Source organism: Oreochromis niloticus, linkage group LG18 (genome assembly GCF_001858045.2).
Source record: "Oreochromis niloticus isolate F11D_XX linkage group LG18, O_niloticus_UMD_NMBU, whole genome shotgun sequence".
In the NCBI taxonomy this organism is placed as follows: domain Eukaryota; kingdom Metazoa; phylum Chordata; class Actinopteri; order Cichliformes; family Cichlidae; genus Oreochromis; species Oreochromis niloticus.
The window spans coordinates 21,576,150-21,586,678 of record NC_031982.2 but is presented as its reverse complement, the minus strand read 5'-3'; the positions used below and the strand labels follow the sequence as shown (position 1 = coordinate 21,586,678).

At 39.6% G+C, this 10,529-nt stretch overlaps 1 protein-coding gene across 1 annotated transcript in view; it reads right to left on the bottom strand.

Annotated features, from left to right (window-relative positions):
- Positions 1-1,016: 1,016 nt before the first annotated feature.
- The window catches only part of colec12 (collectin sub-family member 12), a 34,841-nt gene continuing 25,328 nt past the window's right edge, over positions 1,017-10,529 (bottom strand). Inside the window, exons 3-10 of the mRNA XM_005476522.4 lie at positions 8,883-9,005; positions 5,872-5,958; positions 4,681-5,724; positions 3,636-4,196; positions 3,101-3,243; positions 2,863-2,972; positions 2,635-2,777; positions 1,017-1,963 (exon numbers count right to left, since the gene is read on the bottom strand). Coding sequence (XP_005476579.1) covers positions 1,944-1,963; positions 2,635-2,777; positions 2,863-2,972; positions 3,101-3,243; positions 3,636-4,196; positions 4,681-5,724; positions 5,872-5,958; positions 8,883-9,005 — 2,231 coding nt within the window. The 3' untranslated portion in view covers positions 1,017-1,943. The remainder of the gene's footprint in view (positions 1,964-2,634; positions 2,778-2,862; positions 2,973-3,100; positions 3,244-3,635; positions 4,197-4,680; positions 5,725-5,871; positions 5,959-8,882; positions 9,006-10,529) is intronic.

Genomic DNA, 10,529 nt, shown 5'->3' with positions numbered 1-10,529 from the left:
CCAGTATTGAAGTCTTCACTGGGTCCTGGTTCCACCCAGGATTACTTTTAAAATCTCTGTTAGTTCATACAGCTCTCAGTAGTTTGCTCTTCAAGTACATCTCTGACTTGCTCAGGAAGACCAACTGGACCTCTCTAGAGAGGTGCAAATCTTTGAACTATTCCCCGAGTGGACCTAAATTAGCTGAGGGTGCTCTGCGTTACTGTTGTAATTTTGACCAAGCTGCCTGAAGTCAAGACACAACTGTGTCTATGTTAAAGTTCTGTTTAATTGTTTTAATTGCTTTAGGACATTACAGAGATACAGTTTTTAAAAAGAAAAAATATTTTTATAATGTATGGAAAGCACACTGAGTTTAATTAAAAGTGCTATATAAATAAAATTGGCATCAATATTAGCATATATATAATTCAAGTATAATTTTGAGAAAATTATAAATTTTAAGAATTTTGTTAGTGATTAGAACAAGTATATCATCTTTAAAAAGGTATTATTATCAGCATTTATTATTTTATGCATTTTTCACTTTTTAGACAAAGCATACAAATCTAAAAAAAACCAAACAAACCCCAAAACATACAAATCTACTTTAATAAATCTGAAATTATCTGTCTTTCGAAAGACTGAATATTACATTACATAAATCCATCATTTAGTCACCTTGTTGGGCACAGTTAGTTTAAATGCTTCTTTTGTAATTGTCAATTTATAATATTAGCATTTTATTCTTATGATATTAATACAATGGCATGTAGGTTTAGGCAGCATCAGTGATGTACACTGTCTGGAGTGTGTGAAGTATGTAAGTTTAGATTTTTTTCTAATGTTTTGCTACTTTTCCTGAAAGTACTGATGCTACACTGTTATTGAAGACAAAATAAAAATGTAAATAATACATAAATAGCAGATGGGCAGTGATATTTAAAGTTTCTATTTTCCTTTAGTTTTTCTATGTAAACACTTGGCATTTCATCTGCACGCATTTACTGAAATATTTTATGGACAACAGTCAGTGATTCCACACAATTTTCCCAATTTTATTGTGTTAAGCATTCTGATCTGATCCATCGGAATGTGGTGATTGAATGAACTCACAGATGAACCTTAAACTGGATTAAAAATTGCTATTCAGTCCTTAAGATCAACAAAAACAATTGATTATACAAATTATAATGTTTCACATATTGCATTTGGCATAATGAAGAAATCATCTGATAATGGATACATTACAAACCATGTGCATACTGATCATGTATATATCAGATTAAGATAATACTGGCAGGTCAAAGTCCAAGAAATACTGTCCTTTGTAAGACAGCAACACCGCTCACATCAGTAATCAATTCTCCCCCACCCTCCAAAAAAAGCACTGAGAAAACTTACTCTACTTTTCTTTCTTTTTGTTAGGTTACAGGTATTTATTGGGTAATGATGACAAGTGTTTGCTCACCATGTTTGTGGGAACTTGCTTGTAAACACATCTATGATTCTGTGGAGTATTTTATCGGATCCAAAGATTTCTACTTGAAGAATACTCTGACAGTTTTAATGTGTAAAGACTGAGTAACTGAAGAAATGAAGAAAACAATATCAAATTCAGTTCCAACCAACTAATTGTCATTTGTAAAATATTATTTACAGATACACATGTACAACTGTGGCTGTATCAGCCTAAATAAGTGAAGATACTCATGGTTTTTCAGTACAAAATCTAAATTAATACAACAGTGGAATGGCTCTGTGTTTGCTCTGCCTTTTGCATGGTACTATGTTGTAAGGTGCCATTAAAGACAAATAACAGTCCAAGTGTCAGTGATGTTCCACTGGGCTGGCTTTATCAGAGTCCTCTAGTCACGTAGCGCTCCTCCGCATGGCCCTCGTTATAGTGACGGCTTCAACCTCTTCACCTTTCTCCTAGAGACTGATCACTTCTTAGATGGATGCTATAAAACTGGAACTTTCACTGTGAAGAGAACAAAAAAATACCACACATTTTGTATCTGTATCTCTGTGTGTGCGCCCAAGATGTTGCATTTACAGTTATAGCTCTCACAGTGACATTTTGAGGTGTTATTGTATGAAAAAACAGCTATTAATGATGACTAAGCTCCACTTAGCAGGGGATATTCACTGTTACAGTGCATCCGGAAAGTATTCACAGTGCTTTACTTGTTCCACATTTTGTTACAGCTGTATTACAAAATTACAAAATAGATTCAATTCTTTCTTTGTGTGTGTATATGTCTGTGTGTGTATATCTATATAACTATAAAATAAACTAGACTGTTTATTTTTCTTTCGAAAAACTTAATAAAATATATCTAGGTGGTCTTGAATCAGTCCAATTTGAACAGGGGATCATAATTACTGGATCTGTTTAGATGAACAAAACTGCATCAGTCTACAAAAGAACAGCCATAAATAAATGTAGTATGTATGCCTGTTTGAGTAATACTTTTGCCCTGCTGTTTTAAGACATTACACATTAGTGGCACATTTTAAAAATGTACATTTGGAGTTGAATGAACAAACTTATATGTTATATGGGCTTTGTTACCAAAAATACAAATATGCAACTATGCAAATACACCACAAATAGGAAATTTAAAAGTTCAATATGAAGAAGGTACTAACTGTCAAAGGCATGTTCACAGATGAAACCAATGCGGTCAGTGCAGTAAAAGTCATTCCAGTTGGCCTCATGGATAAGGCCAGCACAGTCCTCGCCATCTTCGTGACCATGCTTCCAGTTATCAGGTTGGCCAGGCTTCCACTTCCTAAAAACAACCACAAAGACACTTGGTTACACTTTGTTAAAATTGTCCTGTACAGTTAAAATACATACACAAATTTGCAACTCACGTGAAAACTGGTATGGTTCCATCTACCCACTTCCAGACATTTTCCTCCTCTCTGTCACTCAGTCCAAGCCAGAAATATCCTTTTCCTGTGATGGCTTTTTTTACAAATTGCTAGAGGTAGAACAGAAAAGAAGACGTAACAAGAAAAACTGTTTATAATAATGTTTTATGTTAGTTTGTGAAATTGTTTAAAATTAGCAATAGCATTATATGGAATATCGTGATCTAATTTAATTTACCTGTTCTTCATTGTTATTGATAATGAGCATATGAGCTGAACGATTAGTACAAAACCGGTTGGCCTCATCAAAGTTGAGCCTCTGTGAACCAGAAGAAAAGTAATAGCAGCTGTCTCCAAAGTTTCTGAATTCACGTGGACAACCTGGAAGAATGAATCACCATATACGTGTTATCCAAGAAAACAAAATCACTGGAAATGCTGTTAAGATGGTACAAGGTATCGACATTTACAAAAATGCCCTGGTCTAATTTATCTAATCACTGGATTCAATTTTATTTTATTTATTTAGCACCAAATCACAACAACAGTCACCTTAAGACACTTTATATTGTAAGATAAAGGCCCTACAAATACCCTAATACAGAGAAATCCACAACAACTAGGCAACCTCCATCAATAAGCACTTGGCGACAGTGGGAAGGAAAAACACCCTTTTAACAGGAAGAAACCTCGAGCAGAAGCAGGCTCAGAGAGGGGCCGCCATCTGCTGTGAGCGGTTGGGTTTGATGGGAGTGAGACAGGACAAAACTCACCAGGCTTTGGACTTGTGGCAACAGGGGGCTGGACAGACACAGAGTCCTGTGGTTCCTGTACTTGTTTAGAAGGTTGAGATGGTTTGGGAGGTTGAGGGACCGGACGGGGCTGAGTGGGCTGAGGTGGCTTTACAATTATGGGAGTTCCAGGAAGTCCTGGGAGACCGGGAGGACCTGGGGGGCCCATGGGTCCAACAGACCCACGGGGTCCTTCCATACCTGAAGGTCCCGCTACTCCTCTGGGCCCTTGTGGCCCAGGTGGTCCTGGCATTCCGGAAGGTCCATCCCTCCCGGGAGGCCCTGGAACCCCAGGGTCACCTTTCTCACCAGGGTTTCCAGGTCGACCACTAGACCCTCTTGATCCTTTAGGTCCTACAACACCTCGAGCCCCAACTGATCCTTTTGGACCTGCTGCGCCTGGTGGTCCGGCTGCACCTTGCTCTCCTTTAGTTCCGACCAATCCTGGCATTCCTTTGTCTCCTTTATCACCCTTTTGTCCCGTTTGGCCCATTGGCCCCTGAGGACCCCTATCACCTCTGGGCCCTCTTGGACCTGGTGGGCCTGAAATACGAGCAGATAAGTGAACTATAACTGATAGAACAAGGTGTAACAATTAATGTTTGCATGCACTGTCACACAAAACATCACACAAATGATTTATTTTCATCTTGTATTTCTTTTCATCTTGCTGGTGGAAATGCATACTACAAACCAGAAGAGGTACAATCCTAGTCACTGTCAGAAGTCACAAATAATTCATAAATATGATTCTTCTTAAGACCAGAAGGTGGTAGATGATGTAACTTACCCCAAGAAACTGAAAACTGTTGTACTTATTTATTAAAGAAAATTGAAGTGGAAGAAATCTATCTATATATTCTTATACTTTTCTATATTAATTAAAAATGTACTAGTTCCATATTTAGAATAATTAAATATACTTGTCATAACTTTCACTAATAATTGGAAAAGGTGCTTTATTTATATAGATTAAACACATATGATGATGAAAAGCTCTAAATCAGGCACACCAGGTATTCCTCACCTTGTAGGATGGTAAAGTTGGTGATAAGCTGTGTGTGCTTGCTGTCCACTAGCTTCATCTCCTCCATCACCATGGACAAGTTGTTGACTTCTCTGTCCAACCTGGCTGTTAGTTCATCCTGCTGGGCGCGCAGCTCTCTGTTGTCTGCGTTGGCCTGTGTCACACTTTCATTCAGTCCCACTAACAGGTCAGAGTGTTGCATTACTGTCTCAGCACAGGACCTCAGGCCATTCAGCTCGGAACTGATGACACCAAGAATCTGTGCGGCAAAGCTAATGTTTCCAGTCACGCGGTTCATGTCATTCTCGTGTCTGTCTAATCGTGCCTCCATTTTGTCAAACTTAAACGAGGTGGCATTATCATGGTCTCTCTGGTGGTCCATCATCTCTCGCAAGCTCTGGTCATGTTCCTCTGTGAGAGCTGAGGTATTCTGGATTTGGCTGGCTAAAGTGCTGAGCTGAGCTCCCAAGTCATTTAGAGCTTCTTCATTGGACCTGGCCAAGGCGGAGTTGTTGGCTGCCAAAACCTGAAGGTTCTGAACTTTTTCCTTCAGCCACTCTGTGTCAGCCCGTGTTTGTCTGGCTGTTTGCTGCAGAATCTGATAGTCATTTTTCAGTTTCTGAACTTCCTGTCCTGCATTTTCAATTGTCTTCTGTAGTGTGCTGAGGAGATTGCGCTGCTGGGCCTGCGTGATGTTCAGCGCACTGACATCAACCTGCGTCTGGCTCTGTACTTTGACCTGGCTCTGTATCTCAGACTGGAGCCGTGCAGTATCCGCCTCAAGGCTGTCAATCATTCCACTGTAAGAGGTCAAGGTCTGCTTGATGCCACGCAGTGAAGCATCATTGTTTTCCATAAAACTCTGCAGTGAGACATGTCCACTTTCCGTATCACCTCCTGTTATCCTAAGTTCATCCAGCCTGTCGCTGTTACTCGTTGCCCTGTCTGCAATGCGCTGTAGTTGATTCTGTAACGCTTCCAGATCTGACTTGAAAGTCTTCATTTCACTGATGGCATTAACTGACATCATTCCAGCCTGATCATCTGAAAAACAGTCACACACAAATATCTGTTAATAGGACATACAAATATAGTACAGTGTCAAAGCCAAAACCTACTTTCTTGTACACGTCACTGAAATCTCTGCAGCTTTCTGTATCTATGATATAATCTTGTGTTACTGAGTCTTACCTAGTTTCTTTAAGTCTGTCTCCACAGCATTGATCTTGCCTCCATAATTCTGCATGCCCTCTGTCATGTTGTCCATTTTCTCAACCACTAAGAAAAAATGAAAGAGATTGTCTTAAAGCTGAAGATAAATATAGTATATTGTGCAGAAGGGCTGCTTAACAGCAGAGGGCGTTGTTACACTCATACTGCTGCAATGAAAAACTGGAAAAGTCAAACACCACTGATGGGAACATGGGATTGAATGGAGTGAAAAACTTTCCTAACATTTTTGTAACCGGGCAACTGTGTATCCGTTGATCGCTACAAATCTCCATCCTCAGTGAACACTCACAAATTCCACTTCATCAGTGTAAATAATGTCAAACACATAATCAATACCACACCAGCGCTTTACGACTCTGGTTCCATTTTCTCTCTCCTTACAACTGCAGGAAGAGTCTCCTCTCTTCCATGCTTTGTTTTTCTCTCAGTATGTGGGCGTCTAAAAACTGAACTGGAAAACATCCTAAGCGTTCACTGTTATCATTCCAGGAGTGACAAAAACATGAAACAATAACATGCATTTGGGACAAACAAAAAAGAGCTTCAAAGAGCTGTTGGGTAACTGCTGAGAACTGAAGTTTGAAGGTAATCTCCTTTAAATCTGTCTTAGTTTCTCTGAAATGGTCACATGCTTTTCTTTTGGGTGAATCAGAAACACTCTATAAATTTATTCCATTGATAACAGTGACAAAAATGTAGAATAAACAAGAAACACCTGCAAAACTCCCCACTAATCTTGAACATACCTTCTCACTCACCCCTGTTAATCTTTCCATCCTTTTCACATCCTTATATTGGAAAGGCACTGTGAGTTATATAAGGCTGCTAATTTAAGTAAGTCTTTTAGTAAGTCTGGCTGCCTATTGGGACAAGTTATGAGCAAAAGCTAGGCAGTTACCCAAACTGAGATTAACACCGATGAAAGCTGCTGGAGCAGACATTTAAATAAACAATTCTTTAACAGGAATTAAAGCATTTACTTGAAGAATAGCAGCATATCTATAATAAAGTGCATAAAGAAAAAAAAATCATAGAATGCAGAGCTCAGATTCATTTCTTCCACACTCAAAGTATTTTGGACACTCGCAGCAATTTGTGAGTTAGCCTGTAGTTCACGAGATAACAAATTGCAACCAAGCCATAAATTCTGCTTTGGGCTGTTAAGCCTGGGTAGTTGCTGCACAGTCATCTGGTAGACATTAGAGCCAAGCCATCAAAGTCACTTGGGCTCGACGCTAACACAGACGCAAAGCTGGAAGCCTAAAACAAACCTGACAGCACCTAATTCTGATTTAAATCTAAACTTGTGGAGTAGTTTGGATTAAGTCTTTCCCCATTAGGCAAATATGCCATCCGTTGCCTGTGGAGTAGGTAGGACTGTAGCACTGTTTCACTCGAGGATACTTTCGGCATATTTTTCTGTGACTGCTTTGGACCACAAATGTGTAAGGCATAGAAAGCATTCCCCAATGATAACGCCTGAATATGTGGAATTCCTGTCTGTTTCTATTTAATATTATTTCCATTGTTCAAACAGGGAGTAACAGCAGCATGCGTGCAGTAAGGACAGCGCCACACAATCTGTTTCCCATTTAGAGCTGTGGCTAAAGATGTCAAATATGGTGGACAGTAAACAACGGTTTCTGTCAACAGAGTGGTTAATCTTAGCCCAAAGCCTCTGGCTTGACTGTTAGTGATACAACCATTTAATTTTTTGTCAAACATTTACAAAAAGAAAAAGACAAAGGCAGAGCGAAGCTGTGGGATCATGGGAGTCAGAGGGCAGGGCAGGAGTAAACAAAGGGAAAAAAAACTATAATTGTGCCGTAGTCAGACATCTTACTTCTCTGTCTGTTCAAAGTCTTTCCTGAAGTTGGACTTATCATCCTTTCTGGACTTTCTAGCAAGATTTTGTGTACTGTATTTTTTGTTTGTTATCGTTCTATCTATTAGACAAAAAAAAGGAAAAAAATAACCAAGTTTGTGTGAAGAGAAAGAACATCATAATAAAATTATACAGAATTTCATTCATACTGATCCCCTCTTACTTTCTGTGAATCATGTCATACTAAACCAGCAAACACACCTAAAGAAGTACAACACAGGATTATACATCCAAGGGCAACAGGGCCAGTTGCTGTGCCTTCTGACAGTCCAGGGGCTTGTACAAGTAATATCACCATGGCGCACAAAGGACAGGAACTTAATTCACATGTAGATATAAGGAAATGGCAAGAATATGTTTTTTACATTTACACTATTGGGTGATCTATTAGGGCAGCACGGTGGCACGGTGGTTAGCACTGTTGCCGCACAGCAAGAAGGTCCTGAGTTCAATTCCACCATCAAGCCGGGGTCTTTCTGTGTGGAGTTTGCATGTTCTCCCCGTGTTTGCGTGGGTTCCCTCCGGGTACTCTGGCTTCCTCCCACCGTCCAAAGACATGCAGTTTGAGGGGATAGGTTAATTGGATAATCGAAATTGTCACTAGGTGTGAATGGTTGTCTGTCCCTGTGTGTTGGCCCTGCGACAGACTGGCGACCTGTCCAGGGTGTACCCCGCCTCTCGCCCTATAACAGCTGGGATAGGCTCCAGCGCCCCCCGGCGACCCTGGAAAGGATAAGCGGAAGCGAATGAATGGATGGATGGATGGGTGATCTATTATGCCAGTCCGTGGAGGGGTAATGAAGAACACAATTTCCCAATTAAATAAGTGTTCAATCATCTACAGTTAAACGAAAGTCTATGTATTTGGCTTAGAGCATCAATATTTCTTGGCTTGTAAGAAAGGGTCTAACTGAGCCACTCTGGAAAAACTGAGGTCACAATCTGCCATTCCACTTCAACCCATTTTGCACACATTGTGGGTTCAATGTTGTCAGGTAAGTTGTTGTGGATGTCAAAAGTTGCAGTCCAGCTGAAAACTAGAGTATTTGTTTAAGCAGGCATTTTAACTTCAGTTACAGCTTACCTTTGTATCCGAGGACAGCCACCGCTATGGTGAGCAGGGCACAGAGCACATAGAGGAGTGCGATGGCTGCCCTTAATGCCCAGTCATTTTTGCACTTGGTGCACTCTGTACCCTCCTGAATTCCTGTAACAGACAACAGGGTCTGTGTCACAAACCAGTGAACAGTATGCAGCACCGTCTATTTATAGTTTATATATTTTATTCCGGGACGGTTGACGTGGGACACATAATGTCGCTGTACATGTACAATGATAATAAAGTGCTATTCTATTCTATTCTATTCTATTCTATTCTATTCTATTCTATTCTATTCTATTCTAGGTTGGCTGTAAGCAAGAAGAATAAAATTGCAGTAGTAACCCATACACGCTCCAGCTGAAGAATGAAGTTCATAAAAACACCCCAAATGTTTTCATATAAAAAGCGAAACCACATGGATTCTTTCTTTTTTACGTCATCACTAAGTTTAGACCTGCGTGTCTGTGGTGGCACACGCTGTGCTTTTCTCCAGTTGAGTATCAATTGAAAACATTTGGCCCCATTAACTGGCAAGAAAACTCACTATGAAACTTTGAAAACACTGCACATGTGTTATCCATATGACTGAGGAACCAATACAAAACACTACTACTCCCCTTCTGTGTCATTGGCAACTAACCTAGAACACTGGGACAGTGAGATTTTTGGTCATTCATGTCACAGAAGTTTACTTCTGCTTCCTAAAAACCACCAACACTAAGTGATTTAGTGCTAAACATTGTAGGCAGGTTGGTTGCTTTACTTTATTCGAATTGACAAAGTAGCATTTAGTAAGCAGAGATACAAGACAGCTGCTGTGAATTCACAACAGGCCAAAAAGCTCTTAATGTAAGAGGTAAGAACTTAAATCAGATTATTTAGGAAAGCAGAATTTATGGAAAATTGTCACACATTCCCGATTTGGATGTTTGCAAACAAAATGTGAAAATCGCGCGATATCACCATCTGCCGTTACAAACAAATCACAGCAGCAGTGTGGATACAGGGCTTACAGTTCAAACTTTAGTTCTAACTAACATCAGAGTTTGTGTAAAACTTTGCTTCTTGGCCTGGACGCTCATGTTTCTCTCACATCATTATCATAACTCATCAATACAACTTAAGCTGTAACAAACCATTATTTAAAAGATGTTGTTAAAAGGTGTCCTGTATATAAGATCCATAAAATAATTGTCATATTGCTGTAGATAATGATAAAACAAAGTGGGTCTTCCATTTGCTTTCACCATTGGTTCTATTATTTATAAAAACGGTGTACTCACTTAAGCAACTGCAGTGATCCCTGAACACAATGACACTGCTGAAAGATAAGACTGACTGGGGAAGAAAGTGCAGCTATCATACAGACTGTAAGCAAGCTAAATGTTTGGAGAGACTGGCTATCGCTTCATTTGAGGGACAAAGAAGGCAGCAGTATGGATAAAGGTCTTAGAGTTCAAACTTCAGGTAGCTAACATCAGGGTTTGCTTACAACCACTCTAATGTCCTGACTGCTCATTTTTCTTTAGTTATCATTATCGGAACTCATTACTAAAACCTAAGCTGTAATAAAAAATGTAATTATGTAAATCTGAAATACATTGAAATGGGTCAAAGAACCTCACAGAG